At 42.1% G+C, this 20056-nt stretch overlaps 1 protein-coding gene across 1 annotated transcript in view; it reads left to right on the top strand.

The window, feature by feature from the left end:
- Nucleotides 1-20056, top strand: part of me1 (malic enzyme 1, NADP(+)-dependent, cytosolic) — a 96256-nt gene that overhangs the window by 71402 nt on the left and 4798 nt on the right. Inside the window, exons 6-7 of the mRNA XM_012872954.3 lie at nucleotides 8911-9014; nucleotides 19808-19917. Of these exons, the coding sequence (XP_012728408.2) occupies nucleotides 8911-9014; nucleotides 19808-19917 (214 nt within the window). The remainder of the gene's footprint in view (nucleotides 1-8910; nucleotides 9015-19807; nucleotides 19918-20056) is intronic.

Raw genomic sequence — 20056 nt, 5'->3', positions numbered from 1 at the left:
AGGAGGAACCCCAAGGCGTTTCCAGGCCAGCCGAGAGACATAGTCCCTCCAGCGTGTCCTGGGTCTTCCCCTTGGTCTCATCCCGGTGGGACGTGCCTGGAACACATCACCAGGGAGGCGTCCAGGAGGCATCCTGACCAGATGCCCGAGCCACCTCAACTGGCTCCTCTCGACGTGGAGGAGCAGCGGCTCTACTCTGAGTCATCCCCGGATAACTGAGCTCCTCACCCTATCTGTAAGGGAGAGCCCAGACACACTACGGAGAAAACTCAATTCGGCCGCTTGTATCCGGGATCTCGTTCTTTCGGTCACGACCCAAAGCTCGTGACCATAGATGAGGGTAGGAAAGTAGATCGACCGGTAAATCGAGAGCTTCGCCTTTTGGCTCAGCTCTCTCTTGACCACAACGGATCGGTACAGCGCCCGCTTCACAGCAGACGCCGCACCAATCCGCCTGTCGATCTCCCGCTCCATCTTCCCCTCATTCGTGAACAAGACCCAAAGATACTTGAACTCCTCCACTAAGGGCAGTACACTCTACCCTTTTCTGGTTCAAGACCATGATCTCAGATTTGGAGGCACTGATTTTCATCCCGGCCGCTTCACACTCAGCTGCGAACCGCTCTAGTGAGAGCTGTAGATCACACGAATGATGTGGTCCTATTGGCTTCATCAGAGACTTTACCCATAGATCCTAAAAATGACTGGAACATTGAATGCACCATCTGTTTACAGCTTGTGTGCCCTCCCCTCCCAGAGCCATAGCCACCAATTGAAAAGCGTGGTAGAGTGCACCTACACCCTGTCACTCACATCAATCACATGACACTGCTTTGCAAGGCAGCAGGCCGCTAAAATGACCGAGGCCCCACAAAAGAAGTCAAAAACACAGGATGAATTTTTTTTTTATGTTAGTCAAAGACAAATGTATATATGCCACCAAACTCAAGCACTGAGTAAAGGTGGAAATCTGGAGTGGCACCACTACTAGGCGTAGTTATCTAAATGAAGCGTGTTCATGAGCTTATCTGTTAACTCTTATACCATCAGAGTTGGAAGGAATTAGTTTTTGTATTTTATTTCGTTCAGTGCGTGAACATATAGCTCTTGCCTTGGTTCAGGACCAAGTTCAGGGATCTTAAAAAGTTGGTGACCCCTGTGTTAGAGGCTGCAAAAGATTTGAGACTGTATCTCAAACTGTTTCACTTTCCGGTCTAAACTGTCAGCCTCAACATGTGTAAAGCTGGCCGAGACATAAGTCTTTAGAATTGCATATGTAATTACAGCAAAGGGTGGTTCTACAAGGTTTTTCTCAGTTGTTGCGTCCTTGGGCAAGACACCTCACCTCACCCAGCCTTGTTTCTGTCAGTCTGCTCCAGGGCAGCTGTGACTGCTAACATAGCTCACCACCGTCAGGGTGTGAATGGATGAATGATTGAGTGTAGTGGAAAGCGCTTTGGGGTCGTCGGACTAGTTAAAGCGCTATACAAGTACAAGCCATTTACTATTTACCATTTATGCGGAGAGCCTGAACACCTCAGTACAGCTCACTTTTCCTTCACATTTTTTATGCACTGCCTTGTGTTTGCCTCTCACATAAAATGCTGTTTCTTTTTCTGGTTGTAATGTAGCTAAATTGGAAAAGGTACAAGAGGTATGAAAACTTTTGCAAGGTACCATGCGCACATACACACAGACACACATATTTCTGGTCTGTGGCTTATAAACACTTAGAACTGATATTTTACTGTATTCAGCCAAGCCCTGGTAGACATTTCTTTATTTCTGCCATTCTGAAGAGATGACAAGCTAAATAGGATGTAATTGGATAAATGGAGCAGCTTTGTGAGAGTGTATGTGTGCCGCTCTTCTGGACCCATGTAGAAGGCAGGCTAGGCTGCGGCCTCTTGGTAACCCGCTCCACTCTGCACCCTCAACTCTGGAGGCATAATGGGAGAAAAGCGGGAGGGAGGATATGAGGTAGTGGTAGCTTTGGCTAATTATTAAAATGACTGTTATTACAGGATTATATTTGCCCTTGAGTTGGTGTAGGGATAAATAGAGAGACAGGACTACGTCCAAAAACTTAAACAGAAAGATCCCTCAACATTGATTTTTTTTATTTATTTTTTAATCTTCAGACCAATAATTTAAGGCTTTAGGACTTATTTTCTTTTTGTCTTGTTTTTTTTCTTTTGGAGGATTTTGTAAAGTCAGCAGCTGGTCAGCATGTACATGAATAGTTGGAGAATAGTGGCCCAGAAGTTCGCAGCAGCCTCTCTCGCTTCAGAGCGTAGTACGTTTATATATTGGTTCTAGGCACTATGGCACAGGGGTTTTCTGCCTATTAATGGAGATTAGCATAACCTTTGATAATGCATGGAAGATAAAAAAAACTTTTTTATCACCTCCTTAGAAGCTACCTGCTAAGGAGGTGGTCAAGCTGACCAGGGTTGCACGGAGTGTGGCATGCTTTTAGGCCGAGGTAGGGCAGGAGAGCCGTTATCGAGGGTTCAAGCTGAACACCAATGAAACAACTACACCACAAAGGTTCCAAGTTTATCGTCATTCCCTGGATTACGAAAGAGACTAATTACAGCTGTAAGCATCGACGTACCATGCAGACCTGCGAGTGATGGACTGTTGGGTTTGTATAATAGACTGACTCCACAGCAACATCTCTAAACCCTGGTGTAAAGACTAGCAAGCTAGCAGCAAACCTCCTTTCATTTAGGCAACAAAGCAATGGGGTTGGAGCACAACCTGAAAATGATGGATCTTTAGTGCATTGTTGAACTGAAGCCTACTGTAATCATGGCAGTAGTGGGGATCTACTTAATCGTCCATTAGTGCAGTGGCTGTTTACCATTTTGACAGAATGCATGCTGGTAGACAGGCATTGCTGTCCAAGGAATTAAGGGCAATGTGCACTGGTTGCATTTGAGAAAAACCAACACAAGGAGCGTTGGTTAGGCAGCCGACATTCCAACGTGCTGCGCCTAGTGATCCTTTTCAGGTGTAATGTTTTCGAAAGAGTTGATGGTTATATCCACAGCTGAGCTGCAGTATCTTTACTGTCTCAGTGCACAAAGATGCCAATTGTTTGTCATGCCCAGCTTCATGGAAAGCAGAATGTTCCTCTGGCTATTGTAGTTATGCCAAACCTATTTGCTTTACCAAGTGAGGCTTTATTCCTCCCTTGGCACCCAACCATTGATGATCCAATTTATTGCTATCAAGGTATTACATGATATGGGGGAGGGGAAGAGGGACAGAGTAAAAGAAAAAGAGAGAGGACAGAGACGCAAACAAAATACACAGAGAAAAATTACAAAAGCTGACAACCAGCTGCTACATAACATCTTCCTACTGCTTCCATGGGTAAACAGGGGAAAGAACACCAGCAAAGAGTCAACAGAAAAACTAAGTCGATTTTTAATTCACGAGATGCACTTTGGAGCATCTGCCGTGCTTCTGGCGTGTACTTCACCGTACACTAATTTCTTTGGAAATTCCTCCTGCTGGTTTGCATCCAGACATGGGACAGACACGTCTTCTCTCCTAGGAGCTGTTTGATCTCCTCTGTCTGACTAAAAAAACGTCATCATCTGGATGAGAAATCTAGTTTTGTTTCACTCTACATTTTAATACATTTGAAATGAAAAATAACTTGTTTCTTGTCACAATCAGAGAGCTGGCTATGACCAAAGTGACAAAGTCAACATGTCAGCACTAATTAAGATGAAATTTTAAGCTCACATTTCATATTTCTTTAGTCGTTTAGTACGTTAATGAAAAACATCCACCGTCCTTGTGCCTAGCTAATGATTTCAGATAGAAATTAAGATAGAAGCTGGCAGAAATGCATCTAAAGTTTTTAGGACCAAGGTGAATGCAAACAGTGGCTCGATGCCATCCTTGACAATGTGCTGTCTGTGTGTGCCACTGATGGGTCAGTACAGCTACAGTTCTAGGCTGTTATGGATCTCCGGCCTTCTTGTAACTCCTTCCTGGGGTTAGATTTTAGTTAATAAAGGCTGCAGCTCCATGTTTAACAAAGACCCATTCACTACTGCAGCTTTGTCTAGCAACACAAAGAAAGAAAGGAGTTAATATTAATATTAATGATTCCTATCACTATCCCTAAATCTGACATTTTGAGAATAGTTATTGAGCAAAGATGGCTTTGCCTCTCATGAGAGGTGTAATCGCCTCCAAGAGAAAGAGAGGCCTGTAGAATGGAAAGGATAGCTCAGTCAATTAACAGAAGATAATCTAGGACAGAGAGACAACTCACGTCAACAGCTCATCAGAGTCAATGAGAGCAGACCGCTTTAAAACCACTCAGGGCTTCTTCTCTTTCACCCATTAAACGGGTTTGGTCACCATTTCCAAATGAACCCATAGAACCCGCTGCCTTTCATGGAGTTTTATTTTTCATTCTCCTGCATCTTTGTGTTTTAAATTTTGCATTAAAATCTCACAATGACATGGAACCACTTTTCTTGTGAGATACCAGAAAAAGGGTTTTCCTTGTTTTGGTTACCAATGAACTGAGCCAAATCCTCCCTATAACTATCTGTTAAGGGCTTGCCAGGAAGTGAGTTGTCATCTTTAAATAAATGTCCAGAATAAGCTCTTTGAGCTGTTCTTGGATGCGCTGACTGTAGACCATGCCATGGAAAGGTTGCTTTTTGTCTTTCCGAAGCCATGCCCATCTCCCTGGCACCCTTTAATTTGACATCTCTAGAAGTAAAAACTGTCCATGCCAGTGAGGGATAATACAGTAGCGCAGCAGCTCGCTGACCTTTGGGACAAAATGTTCATGCGAGCTAAATCTTGGAAGCTGTTTACAGAACGTGGCATACTTTAACTTCTTAAATGAATATTATGCGTGTTGAGAAACTTTCTTTTGTGTAGCACAGGTGTAACTTCTCCAAGATGAGATAAAAGATGAGCTGTGTCTAGAAATGCCTGTAAGGAGCGTAACACTGACACAAACTGGTCCATAAATATGTAGTTGAAGCAAAACAATGTGTGGGTTTTCTGAAAACTGTGCCATGCATTTATATTCCTTCCCATTTACTCTGTTGCCCCTAAATAAAATCCACTGGAACCAAACTTGTTTCAGAAGTTGCCAGATCATTCAATATTTAATTTCAGTACAAATGTAGCTGCTCTGTGATGGCCTCAGAGGGATCCTGAGCTTTGGACTTAGGTCAATCATCCAAAAATGGAGAAAGAATGGCACAGCAGCAAACCTATCAAGAGATCGGCCCTCACCTAAAGTAACAGGCCGGGTAAATAGATCATTGATCAGTGAAGCAACCTCTGACCCTTCGCTATTCAGAAAGAGCTGAAGGGAGATCCACATTTCAGGTGGGACCATCTGTTGTCTATTATGTGTGTGATCCAAAGACCTGTGCCCGTATTCACAAAGATCCCTAAGACTAAAAGTAGCTCCTACTGACGTCATTTTAGGAAAAATCTATGAATTTCCAGAATTCTAAGATTTGTCTTAGAATTTTACCTCGGTAAAATCAAGGTTATTCACAAAGCATCTTGGCCTTTAAGAGAGCTCCTAAAGTGGAAAAATGTTAGTAGTAGTGAGGAGGACTTCTAGTGAGCCTGAGAGTGTCTTAAGCAGGAAAGATGGTGGAAACAGAGAGATAAATAAGAGAAATGTTGGATAGTCATGAATAAAAAGTGGAGAATTTACAAACAATACATATAGAAGAGGTGAGAAAGCATTTTCTGTATTGCATGATAATGTCAGTAGCTTAAATGGTCAGCTACTAAACTAAAGTTTGCTTGTGTAATGTGATCTCGTTGCTTGTGATCGCTGTACGCAGCGCTCCACTTTCCAGGCTGGTGCGTAAAAGCACCAAGACGTACGGAGAAAAAGGCGCATTGATCTGCACAATACGATTCAAACTCCGCCTATTTGCGCCGTAATCCAGGGATCGATTTAACTTTCAGCACTCCTTCTGCTCCCAGCGATAACTGGTCATATGCGTTGCAGTTCATTTTTTATTTATTTAGCTTTTTTTTCTCCATTTAATACCAGTCATTTTGCCAAATATGATGCTTTATACAAGCAGACAATCCCAGTAAAATGCTGACAGGTGAGAGCACATTAATATCAAATAGATACGGTTTTAAAATGATTGGTGAGTGAACATAAAAATAAGCAAATCAAAATTATCATGATGATCTAAATAAGGTGACTCACATTTTGATGCTGTGTGACAGTTAATTAATTTTGCTAGTTTTCTTCATCAGGACACATTTCTTAATCCAGTCAAATTTCTCTCCTTTGATCATTAGGACCGTATTTGTTTTTTATTTTGTTTTTTCTTGTACTGTCCACCAATCACAGCTCTTAAAAGACAAAGTGTCACCTAGCGACAGGTTCGACCACGCCTCCTCACTAAGATAAGAATTTCTGTCTTCTCTTCATTCAGAGTTTCTCTTAACAACTATCTGAATCGCTCCTAAGCTAAGGTAGGATTTTTTAGGCTAAGGTAGTAGCTCTCTGAGAGGACTCTGAGAATCTTTGTGAATATAGGCACTGGGCTTTATAGAAGACTAGCCAGAAGAAAGCCATTGTTAAAAGAAAGCTATAAAAAAGCCAGTTAACACTTTGTCAAAAGCTATGTAGAAGATCCAGCAAATAGATTAAAGAAGGGCATTGTTGGCTGACACGTAAATGTTGTGTGTGTGTGTTTAAAAGATCAACTAATGCACATGTCGCTAAACATGTCGACCTCGTGGTGAAGCATGGTGTTGGCAGCATCATGCTAGGGGGATACTGGTCAGATCTAATGGGAAAACTGATGGAGGTCAGATGTCTACCAGGTTATGAATAGTGATGGTGGCGTCATTCTGTTGGACTGCTTTTATTGAGCAGGGACAGGGAAGCTGGTTAGAGTTGATGGATAGCATGATAGATGGAGAAGACCTGAGACTGGGCCAGGGATTTTCTTTTTAAGAGGTCAATTACCCAACACATACAGCCAGAACCCCCATAGAATGGTTTAATCTGACACATAACCTTGATTTTGAGCAGCCCAGTCAAAGTCCAGACCTAAATCCAAGTGAAAGCCACATATGGGATTGCATCCCATCTGGCTGAACTGGAGCAGTATTGTTAAGAAGCAATTATACATAACATTCACATACCATTATGATACAATAAAATATAAGTTTGTGAATGTAGCTCGAAAGAATGTGGAAAGGGTCTGGGGATGTTTGCATGGAAAGGTCATCTAGGCTTCTTTGACAACTTTTCATTTTCTTCTGGATGGTCCACAGCAATGTTCCACAGCAATAATTTCTTTTAGATTACTTAGTTTATATACAACTGATTTAACCTGATTGCATGAAAAAGACAAAGATCCTGGATTTTTTTTATGAGCTGTACAGCCTTGTACGTTTTATGTCAGAGTAGGGGTCCTGAAGAACTGAGAGACATGTACATCTTTGAGAGTTCAAATTTTATTGCAGTTAAATTATTTACGTTTTGTGCAGTGAGATTTAGCACAAGCATGTGTTACTGTGCAGCCTGCTTCTGTCAGTCTGTTCCAGGGCAGCTGTGGCTACAATGTAGCTCACCACCGCCAGGCTGTGAATGTGTGAGTGAATGGGTGAATGACTGACCAGCGTAAAGTGCTTTGGGGTCGTCGGACTTGATAAAGCTCTGTACAAGTTCATGCCATTTATATATATTGTTGTAGTCCTCAGGCATGTGGTCATAATATAAGAAACGTATAAGTGGAGCTGCTTTTAAAAAACGGAGGTAGAACAAGAAGGCCGGTCAGAAACCAGCAGACACCTTGCACTGCAAAGGACTCCATCTGCAGCGGATAACACCAGCAGAGCACCAGCGCTCCAGAAACAAACAGTAGGTGTAGCGCTCAAAAAACAAAAAAATTGGTTGAAAAACAGCACTTACGATCTCAGATAAGCAGATCCCAAAAACACAGCCACACAAACAGCTGACATGCAGCAGGAGTAACAAAGACGACGCACACCACCACCTGCCCAACTAGAAAGGCGTCTGCGTCTGCCCCATCCGTCAATCAGTGGCGCTCTCCGATCAACACCTGGCACACAGAGTGGGACTGTGGAACATCATCTCATAAGAATTGCAAAATGGTACAACATAACTTGGTTTATTATTTTGTTTACAGTTCAGCTTGGATTTTACTTTCTGCGCTGCATAGAATTGCTTTGAGGGAACAAGTGGTTCATAGTGATATACATCCCTTTATAAACTCTGGCTCATAATTTTTGTTCACTTTAGTGTTCCTCCGCTCTTTATGAATTTGGGATGATCTGGTCAAACGATCTTGTTAATCACTCATTTGCCGCGCCCACTCGGTTTATCTTCTCCCCAAGCTAAATGTTGTAACCTTCAGCTAAAGCGTGGTTACACATCACAGAGCTTTTTTGGTGCTGCTTAGTAGTAATAACTGCTCCCTATGAGTTATGACCATAGTGTTCGACCTAAGGATTTGCTTCGTTCTGAGAAGTGTCCGCAGATTGGTGAGGAATTGTGTCACAGAAGGAACCTCACAATAACACATGGCTCACATTATCACAGAGGTCCAAGAAGTGTAGAAGTACTAGTCATGGTTCGTGCAGAGATGCTTTTCTGCTCTTTCTTTCAGCTTTTATAGCCGGAAGAATACACTCAGTCAGTCGTGGAATTGCTGAGTCTTTGAGGCAGCCGATTGCTGTGAACTGCATTTGCAGAGCATTTTCTGTGCTTCTCTTTACTCCCACAGAAAGGGGTGTAGCAGAAGGCCTCTCAGCGTTTGGAGCTTTCAATGTTATAACAATCAATGTCACAAGGATTGTCTGCTTATACTGACCGCTTCCTTCATGTTTTTATTTATTTATTTCCAGGCACTGCTGAATGACCCCCTCTACATCGGGTTGAAGCATAGGAGAGTCCGAGGCCAGGCCTATGATGACCTGATAGAGGAATTTATGAAAGCTGTTTCAGACAGGTACGATGATCAGGCTGACCCTTCCAGTCGTCATTTGCCCATTTCCTTCCTTCTGTCTGCTATTATCATTCTGGGACAGTAATCGCACTGGGCCCTTAAAAGAAAAAATGTTAAGCAGTTTAGCACACTCAGATGTTGCGGGGTTCAGAGGTCTGGAGTTTACCTCAACACTAATTCAGTTTTACCTCCTTTCAAGCAGTTTGATATTTTGGTGGCCAAGAGATTTTATTTATCACTCTGTTGTTGCATCTCAGATGTTAATGTAATGTTTGTAGAAGAGTTCTTCCTCATTGATCCTGATTAACATTGATCCATAGACATTTACATGAATGAATGTAGTAGAGGTGATCAGAATTTCGTGGCAGATTTCAGATCTCCCATTTGTCACCCACAGATGTTGATTGTAGCTCCTTTTAATTTCTCTTTTAAGAACTGTAAGGAGGATATAACAACAGCATTGATAATTTCTAATATATTTGGAGTTGAAGTATGTAAAAGAGTACAGACCTCAGAGATTTAGTCGTATTTCAAAACAAAAGACAAAATTATTAAAACATTGACGTTTTAAACTGGCTTTACTATCTTATATTAGTTATTAGCCTTGTCGGTGCAGCAGCTAGCATTACTAAAAAGCAGTTTCCCGGCGTATCCCCTTTAGGACATAGATCCTATTACTTAAGTCTGTGACCTCCAAAAGACTGCCGGCATGTTATGTTAAAGACAAATGTTGATGCTCAAATGGTTAAAACAGCACTACTTTGCTGTTCTCCCTCTAGCCTTCCTGTTATCTGCTGAAAGTCTTGGTCTCTCTCTACCTGAAGTAGATGTATTTGTCTTTTAACAAGCTTTATACACGTCTGTTCTTCCTCTGACCCATGTTGAAACACCTAACTGGTACTGAAAATAGATACCCTGGAGTCTTCGCTGTCAGCAACAACTTCTTTAATGAAGTGTGTTGTCAGCGCGACCATACTGTTTGTTTTGGGATGTGAATTAAGGATGGTAACATTGGAGTACAGCCGGAAAGGAGACCTTAAGTTTGTTGCTTTCTCTGTTTATCCCGGTAATTGGGCCCAGGAAAAGTATTCATCAAATACTACTCAAAGGAAAGGTATGAGAAAAGTTTATGATGCCATGTTAATGTGTCAAACATTGTTGTATCGGGGAAGGTTTCGTCTTTAATTAGACTGCCCAAGCCTTTGCTAACAAACTGCACCTTTTAGTCTAGTTGCTTATTTGGTTTACTCCCATCTGACCCGTAACTTTCCTTTAGGAGCTCAAATTAGTCGAGACAGATTGCCTCCTGGTCTGATTGTTACCCTGCGTGTTTCCCGCAGTCATGTTTTTGATTAGAAGCTTTGTATACGCTTGCTTACCTTGCGTGCAGTCATGTCTGTGCCCATGTGCCACGAAGCAATGCATACACTCCCATACACACAAACACTCACATTGGCCTGTTTAAGCCTCATCCCCAACCCAAAGAGACTGTAGTCCACAGAGGGAAGTCTGGGTCTGGGTCCCCTCCAGCTGGCAACAGGAAACCATGACTTTAATAACCGGGTAGCTTCCCAAATGCAGGGAACAGAGATGCCTTTTTTTTCTCCCCACCGGAGCCAGATTGGCGGAAAATGAATAATTATGGGCTCAGGGATTCAATGAATGATTACAGCTCCAAAGTAATATTCATGTTTAGTTTTCTAAGAAACTAAACATGGGCTAAAATACTCCACGATGAGTCATCATCAATACGCAGATGTCTAAAAAAAAAAAAAATTGTTTTAGTCCTTAAGTCAAAACTATCCCTTTTTCTTGGTGATTGATTAGTGACGCAGTCTCGTGTTTGATTCGAGACCGTCCAACTTAGATCCTGAGTATTGACAATAATCCCAGCAACATTACTGCACGTATTCTGAGCAAAGAAAGGTTCTCTTGTCAAGATTTGATACTCTTCTATCCCTTATATATGCACTGTTGGTGTGTTTGAAATTTTCAAGGAAAATCCCTCTGCATGAGGATATAGAGAAATTGAAATTGTTTGTTTGAATTACACTCTAAATACTGCTTTATTCCAACTGGTTACATGAACAATCTCACAGCATAAATAGTTGCAAAGGGCTGATTTCTAAATCTTTTGCAAATGACCACTGCTCACAAAAACGTATGGACAGTCAGCTTTACAGGTGAACTCAATTAGACTTTTGTTTTATCTTTTTAATGCTCCAGTCCAAGTGTTTGGCATTTCCGTGCTTGGTGCTTCTTCCTGGGTACCTCTTGAAAAACAGATTTTCTTGATGTTCACTTTCTGACAATATGATAGCAGGATGGATTTGGAAATCATTTTATTACTTTAAACAATGTTTGTAAATGAATCTGGACTGTGTGTGATTAATTCACCATCTCCAGAGAACATCAAATGCTGCAAAATGGTGACAGCCATATTCCAGACGCCTCCTCCCTAATAGGGTGCAGGATGTAAGGGTTTTCTGGATCAAACTGTTTTTTTAAATGCAGACTAATCATATGTTTTGAGTTGATTTAGTCTTGTAATGCATGTCATTGTGTAGCTATGCCAAAATTTCGAAACACATTTATAAGAAGCTACCATTTCAAAGCCATGGTATTGCTGGTGCCCTACAAACTAGGGTTTTTGGATATTTCAGTGGGTGATCAGGCGCACGCGTTTGAAACCGGGCTGTGGTGAAGCGCTCCGATAGGGTACAGATGGGGGAGATGGGATCAGCTGGAGAAACTCTGCTGGACCCAACTGAGAAACGGCTCGACCTGCCAGGTTCTGCACAGCGTTGCACTAGACAGTTGGGTTTTAATCAGTGCTCTGCAGCATTTTGAACTGAGATTGCTCTGAAGGCTGTCAGTGGGAGAGAGGACTTCATCCAACCCAAAAATCTGACTTTCATTCTTACATTTGCCAAGTAAACTATATAAAAAAAAAATTCTACATTCGAAGAGTCATTACTTGTTAGAGAAACTATGTTTTGTGTTTTACATGTGTCTTTTAGCATATTGTGATGCTGATTTTTTACTATAGTTGAACTTTTCTTCACTGAAGTTGCAGATTCTGTGGGCATGGTCATTGAAACTATGAATAAATAGGGACCAGGGGTCTCATTTCTAAAACTTTGGATGGAATCCATACTAAAAGTTTACAGACGCAAAGAGAGAGAAAATGCCGTATGCCAAAAAATATTCAGATTTATAAAACCATGCATATGCACACCAGCACGCATTTTCCTTTATAGATCACAGCTGTACCTGACCGTTTGCATATCTGGTACAGCCTCAGGTTCTTCCCTCTACACGCCCAGATTCAACCATAAAGCACCTCATGAATGTTGATGTGTGTCAAAAATGGGTCAGCTGATCGTTTTTTTCATCAAGGTTGAGGTGCCAATCACGGAAGAAAAGCAAAGAAACTGTGAGAGAAATTGAGAGAGAAGGTGATTACATGCGAAAATCAGAGATTAAAGCATATTGTGATGCCCACATTAATGGTTGTAAATAAAGTGTTAAAATAAGTAAAAAGTAAACGACACCATGCTCCGTGTTGAAATTCCCCTGTGGCTGTGCGTTCAGATCGACATTCAGATGAGAGGTTTTCCCCATGATTAAAAGACAATAACAGAAAAACTGCAAAAAGCATTTTAGTAAGCTGATGGGCGCTGAGTGCTGCCTGGGTGTGAGCGGTGAGCGCACCTCCTTTGCGCTCTGGGGCTTGGAAAGCTGCCTTTCAGCACCTCAGATGGAGGTGTATACACCGACATATGGCTCTGGCCACCGTCCCTGTAGGTTATAGCAGAATGCAATGCTCAGAGTCAGAAGCGGGATGTTGGCCTGTCTTCATGTTTCCTCAATTCTCCCATGTGCACGGTCTTCCAACAGTGCCAATGCATCCACAGTATATTTCACTGTTTACAGCAATCAAAGTGATTGCTGCACACCTTGTGACAATGATCTGTTAATCTGTGGAACACGTCACCCTGGATCATCATTGGAGAGAGGAATGTGATGGCAGAAAACCCTGATGAAATGTTGTGCAGACTTTTATTTAAGATTTAAGATGGCTTATGGGCATTATTTTTATTTATTTGAAATGTCCCATATGTATACTTAAGTGTCACCAGCACAAGAATGAATATCACTGCAGTTTTCAATGCTTAATATCAAGATGACTTATGATTAAAGTCTGATATGGAGTGGAATTAAACGTCTGAGAGGAATCATGATGCAGTTTGGTTGCAATTCACCACTTTATTATCTTAGTCGCCGTCTCCAAACTGAACGTACGCCGGGTCAGAGCTGCCGTGAGAACCGCACATTTCCCTTTTGCGTGGAAAGTGCCGTATGCAAGTTTCGTGCCCCGTTTAGTGCATACGCAAGCTTTATAAATGAGACCTCACATGGGTAAATGTTTTTGTTTCTAGCTCCCAGAATCATCAACAACTGAATGCCCATTCTTTGAAAATGTCCAGTATGAGTGCAATTGCTTAAGTCACATTTTTGTACCCAAATCGGATCACCTAACAATGTGTATTTATTCCTAATTAGTAGTAAATCTTTGGTTCTATGTTTTTCTGTCTACTTTGAACGGTTTTTATGTTGCTATAGTTTATCCAGAGACCCGAGGTCTTAAAGAACCAAACAAATAGCTTAATACATTTTGGATGGGTTGGAGATTCGGGACATTTCCCATAAAAAGTCGGTTGGCATGCAACGACGACAGGAATGTTATCAGCTATTTTAAAACTCTTTGCCCTGAAAAAAAAGTTAGGCCCAGGCAGACAGGCTGATGGACGGAGCAACAGAAGGGAGGAGAGGAGAAAGAATGCAGAATGTGTCTTTTCTTTTTTTAATGACGGCTCAGGGATTTGAGAAATAATGTGTGCTGAGAGATGCTGACTCTCTGGAGAACAGGAGTGGGCTGGGGATTTATTAAGGCCCCCACCACAAAGTCCCCTAGGGACAGAGGTAACACACAGCCTGTGAGTGTGTCGGTGTCTGTACACAAACGCTCACACATACACACATATTCAACAGCTGTGTTTGGACAGAGCGCCCTTGTCTGTGACCTTTGTTTTGGTCCTCCCAGGCTCTCTGGTCCTCATGCGGGCGCTCTGGCTAAATGAATTGGTTCGTACCTCTGAGTCAGTTGCTAGTCTCCGCACTGGAAGGAAACACGCACCCCCCCACATCCCCTTAGCAGCACATTTCAGCTTTAATAACACCAGATTGGGTTTCTTGAAAGAGTCACTTGTTAAGTCTTCAGTGCTATAGACTAAATAAGCACACGGAAATGAGGAATATTAGCTTTTTCATATCTCTTATCTTTATATCAAGCAACAGCATGTATATCTAGTAGCTCTTGATGAGTTGCTCAGTCGCCTAAAAGAAATCATCAAAGAACTGCAGCAATCTGAATCTGAGCTTTCACAACTCCTGCATGGATTCTTCCTTTGGCTCTGTAAAAATATTATTGTGGTGAATCATAAATCACAGTGAGGTATAAGTTGACAGCAAAAGGCAAACTTGTGTTGTTTTGGCTCAGATTGCTTTGACAGACTACAAATATGCAAACCAATAGGGCAATAAAAAAAGTCCTGTTGCTGTAATTGTTTCAAACCTTTGCTGTTATAATTGACCTAAATATTGTGAGGAAATAATTAAACATTTCCCATCTAAACGCTGTCACAATTATTTTTCTTTTAGTTGTTTTGATTATAGAGGACCACGAAGAGTTTTAGAAACTACTTTCTATCAAATGTTGTCAAGTTCCGCAAAGCTTTGTAGCGTTAAAGCTGCAGGGTATTGCCACTGGCAACACTGCTGCCTTGCACCAAGGGTCCTGGGTTTGTTTCCCAGCCTGGTTGCCCTATGACAGACTGTATCCAACCCAAAGACGCCTGGTTATTGCTGCCAGAAACCCACGGCAACACTACAAGGAGCTTTCTCAGCTCTTTGTAGTGATTCAAGTGGTTTTGATTCGATGAGAATAAAAAAAAAACTTTCTTTTCACATTTTATTTCATTTTTTCACTTTAAATGTCACATGTAGTCATTTACCTCTCTTAAATGAAACATTTGACAAAACAATGCAAAAATATATGTCTCAATTGCTTTTTTTAAACGGAAAACTAACAAAAGACTATATGATGCCTGCTGATAACATGATTAATGAAAATGATGTTGCTGTGGTAGTTTTAGTGATATTGCATGCAACCTTTTGCATTTTTTTGTCTGGTCCACGCGTGGCTCCAGAGAAGGCTCCGGTCCTATGTTGTTCTGACGGTGAATTTCTGACTGCTAGAGCTGCTCCTTATTATTTCCTCTGTGTGGTGTTTAGAGGCCGGACCTCTAAATGGCTGAAACTTGCTTCCTTCATAGCATGGCTGGGCTCAGCTTTAGAGACGTGGTGCATCGGGCCCCTGATGGATGTTTTTCAGGGATGCCCCACTGGAAGGAGACCCAGAGGCAGACCTTGAACTCACTAGGCTAGGGAACACCTTTGAATGAGCTGGAGATCTCTAGGAATTCCCAAGTGCATCTCTAGCACTGCACACAACTAAATAGTTTAGGAGATATTGGGATTTGTTAAGCAGAAAGACACAATGGCAACATCCATCCATCCATTTTCTAACACGTTTATCCCTTGTGGGGTCACGATGGGTGCTGGTGCCTATCTCCACAATGGCAACAGACTCAAAAACTATTGAAAAATCTGCAGTGAATGCATTCAGAAGTAGCTCTCCTGCATGTTCTCTTGCAGAATTACAATGTTTCCACCCATCCTGCTCCTGCTAAAGTTAAATCATGAGCCTGAGAAATGGCATTAGCTGGTTAATTAGCTGTTATTTCTGTCCCAGTTGTCAGCCTGTTGTTGACGGTTCATTATACAGCCAGCTAGGCCAACCTTTGTTCCAAAACAGTGTTTCCTTTAAAAAGAGGCAGGCACAAACTGTGAGTTTGTTATTTGCTACCTAAAACATTTCTAAATGGACAACTTCAACTATTTTTATGAGCTGGAAATCAAAAAACAACCTTCATCTCCCTAAAACAGCTTATTTTTCTCTCTCATTTGGTCTGATTCATTCAGAGGAGTGTTTTCCGGGCAGAGCTGGAAAAAATGCATATTGAGTCGATTTCTTTTTTAAACACAATACGGTGCAGATAGACGCTTCTTGCTCACAATTCCTCGTTATTCTTTCCGTGCAGTTGCTGCTGCGTGTAACCAGGGACCATCTCTGCTCCCTCCTCCACCGCTGCTCCGGGATTGGTTTGTTTTTTTTTAGAACATGGTCAGGAATAATACTGAAACTTTTAAATCCTCTGGGTGTGCCCTGGCCTGCTTAGGTTCCTGCCCTTAATGCCTCAGCGAAGACACAAAAGCAAATAGTGTCTTGCCTCTTTGTCATATTCTTTCATTTCGTTGGCCGGGGGACGCATTGTGACGTTTTGATGTCCCAGGGTCTTTCAGTGAAAGGTAGCAGACACAAAATAAAGACGGCAAACCCTGAACAGAAGCTTTGTTCTCAGCGAAGCCCACACACACACACACGGTTTAAAAGTTGCGTCTTTATCCTTGATGCTTCAGAACAAAGAGCAGAGAGGAGAGAGGAGATGTTCCTTTGTTTAGCACCACAATCACAGATAGTCACCCTGCAGTTTGTGGACACTGAAAGGTTAGAAATATGAGTTCATTTTGTGTCTGCCAAAATATCGGTTTGGAGCTGATGAAGCGAAAAAGAATATAGTTTAATCTTTTCAAGTGAACAGAGTTTTCACCATGTGACGAGAGGAGCAGCAATGAACAGTTTTCATCCTGCAGACAGCTACGTCCACGTTTTTAGACTTTGTATAATAATCTCGAGCCAGGCCGTGAACTAGGATGACCTCTCGTGTCGCCAACTGCTACAGCGGCCGCTGCTCCGCTCGGCGATGGGGCAAGGCTCCATCCATCCCCGCTTGTCGCCTGACTCCGTCTCCTGGAGCCAAAACACAATGAAATGTTTAAAGCTCCCATTTTGGCCTCATAATTCCTCGTCTTTGTTGCCATCTCTCATCGCTGCGCGTCTGCTCGCTTGCTGATAGAAAACACATTTCTCTTTTCAGCACTATTTCGGCGTTGGCAGGATGTTCGCCCTGCTGTCAGCGTCTTTATCAGGCCATCCGTGTCATGCTGTGAGTCACAAGATAAACACCGGCCTGACCCAGAGATGGCATTCTCTCATCATAAAGTTTTATTGCATCTGAAATTGTCTTTTTTCTTTTTGCTTCACTTCCTTCCTACTTGCACGCATAAGCAGCTTTGCTGTCACTGTAACAACTTCGGAGCAGCTTTGCTGAGCTGTTCAGCACCAATGCTTTCCTTCTGATGATTAATGTGTGCTTTTATGAAGGAGAAGTGGCAAAATATTTTAAAAACTCAAAGGTCAAATCCTGTTTAATGAAGTAGAAACGAATACATGGAAACAGAAAGTGACAAGAGGGTCCTCACTGCACCTCTTACTGTTATTCAGTGAGCAGCGAGAGTCTGGGGGCTGGATGCCACCGTTTCTACAGCCTATCCCCAGTTTCCTCCATCACTCTGTCACTGAAGCGAGAGCTGTGTTGTTTTAAATGTTCAGGTTTCAGACAACCTTGCTCCGTTTACTTTTGGTGACCATCATTTGATTGTGTGCAGATTTCACAGCCCTTAAACCTCTTCCAGCCTCCATCTGCCTTTTTCTTTTTCTTAACAAAAGCATCCCCGCAGCCCAATCCAGCCAAAACCATGTTTCACTGTGGGGACAGCGTGTTCAGGGTGACGTTGTCTGCCACGTAGTCGTATGTTTTCCATGTTTAAGAAATTAGAATGTGTGTTTAAATGAGGCTCATTTTTCAGATTTAAAACAGCTTTTGAAAGCACCAAACTTCGGTAGCTTTAAGCTCATATTTCTGTATTCATTTTTTTCCAATTTGTCAAATGTAATATTCTAATCTTAGACGTTATGTTTGCATTAGTAGTGAGCAGAAAATCATAATTATTTGGTGAAAGAAAGGCTGGAAAACATCAATATATGTGTCATTATTCGATGTAATATGTTTAACTTAGAGAACTGGGCTAATGAAATAAAGGAACTTTTCAGTAATATTCTAATTTATTAAATATGACTGTGTAGCATTTTACATGTAGCTAAAACAACACACTGCTTGTCTCATCTGAATAGAGAACCTTCTTCCTCATGTTTGCTGTCTCCCATACATTGCGTCTTTTTGCAATTCTCCCATAAAGGCAAATAAAAAGTAACAGTAGTCCCACCTGAGCTATGGATCCTTGCAGCTTCTCCAGAGTTAGTAGTGTGCCTTTTGGCTGCTTCCTTGCCTGGTCTGTCTGTTTAGGTGGATGGCTGTCTTTGTGGGTCTGCAGTTGCGTAGTCCTCTTTCCATTTTCACATGATGGCTTGAACAGTACTCTGTGCGATGTTCAAAGCTTTGGTTGGCATTTCATAGTCTAACCCTGTTAAAACTTCAAACAAGCTGGGCTCTATTTAATAATTGGTTGGCTTCAGAAGACAGTTGGTTTCTCTGGACTTTATTCAGGGGTATCAGAGTAAAGGGGGCTAAATACAAATACAAATGCATGCCCCCTTTCAGATTTTTATAGGAAATAAGAAACACAAAACCTTTTCCTTCCCCTTCACAATAATGCACAACTTTGCGTCGGTGTATCACCTGAACAGTAGCTACCGTTTCTGCTGTTGTTAAAAGCAGTTCTTTGTCTCATCTGATGGGATCATCCTGTCTCTATACATCCCTCTATTTGTTTGTAGAATTACTTTTGAATAATAAATGGCAGTCTCACCCAATGACTGATGGATATAGAGACCAGACCTCCACCCCCCCCCCCCCCCCCCCCATGACCCTGCACATTTAAGTGGCTCTAGATGACGGATGGATGGGGATTAAGTGGCAGTGTTTCTGTTGTAGAAGTCACAGGCTGTTGCTGCTACTGATAAAGACATAGATGTCTGCTGTTATCAGACGGTAAAGCATCTGTACAAAGGCTGTAATACTGTCGGTGTTCACAGAGCTGGCTATCTGCATTTAGAAAATGATATTGTATATTTAATATTTCAGCAAAGGCTGAAACAGAAGGATTTTGTTTTTCGTTTTAGCAGCTGAAAAACGTCTTTGTCACCGATCCGGAAGCTGCTTGTGTCAACATCCAGTAAATTCCTCAGCAATCTGTTGAAAGGCTTGGAAACCGGGGATGCTTCTGCTTGCTTCTAAATCTAAGTTACAGACTTGTAATGCTGGGCTTCTTTTTGCTGTGAGATGGTTTGGAAAAGCGGACAGGCACCCGCTTCCTTGTTGGTGAGTCGGCTAGGTGTGATAGGTGGTCTTTGCAGCAACTTGTAAATCCCAGCGCTGCTGCTTTACTGCTTTGGCTCTTTCCCTTTAAAATTAGATGTTGGTTACCCTGCTTTTTATTGGGTGTTTGACCTCCCTCGTTGAAACTCCTTTAGGGCTGTTGTCACATTGCTGGGGGGTGGGGGGGCTGGTGCCCATTTTTTCAAATGACAAATCTGAGTTGCCGTTCTGCATTTCCAAAAAGCTAGGTTCAATGAAAGATTAAAGGTTAAAGGTCAACCTCTCCTCTCTTTGCTCATGATGCTGTGCTGTGTTGAGTGAGAGCACCACCCTCTGGACTGACTTATAAGTTGTGAAAGCAGACGTCTTCTCTCACTGCGTGCTTACTCGGTACTGGTTTGGTCCTTTTAAATGCCTGTCGTCTGCTTGCAGGTATGGAATGGACTGTCTGATTCAGTTTGAGGACTTTGCAAACACCAACGCTTTCCGTCTGCTGAACAAGTACCGCAACAAATACTGCACATTCAACGACGACATCCAAGGTAACGGAAATGTCATTCCCATGCCCCAGCAGTAATAGATTATCCACAGAGTTGTGGATCATCATCACAACGCAGGGTGAAGTTTCAGAGACATCTGAACCGTTAACCTGGCAGAAAATGTCGTTAAAGAGGATGAGAC

Source organism: Fundulus heteroclitus, chromosome 3, assembly GCF_011125445.2.
Source record: "Fundulus heteroclitus isolate FHET01 chromosome 3, MU-UCD_Fhet_4.1, whole genome shotgun sequence".
In the NCBI taxonomy this organism is placed as follows: Eukaryota; Metazoa; Chordata; class Actinopteri; order Cyprinodontiformes; family Fundulidae; genus Fundulus; species Fundulus heteroclitus.
The sequence above is the reverse complement of the archived record's forward strand: the minus strand, read 5'-3'. Positions and strand labels throughout refer to the sequence as shown.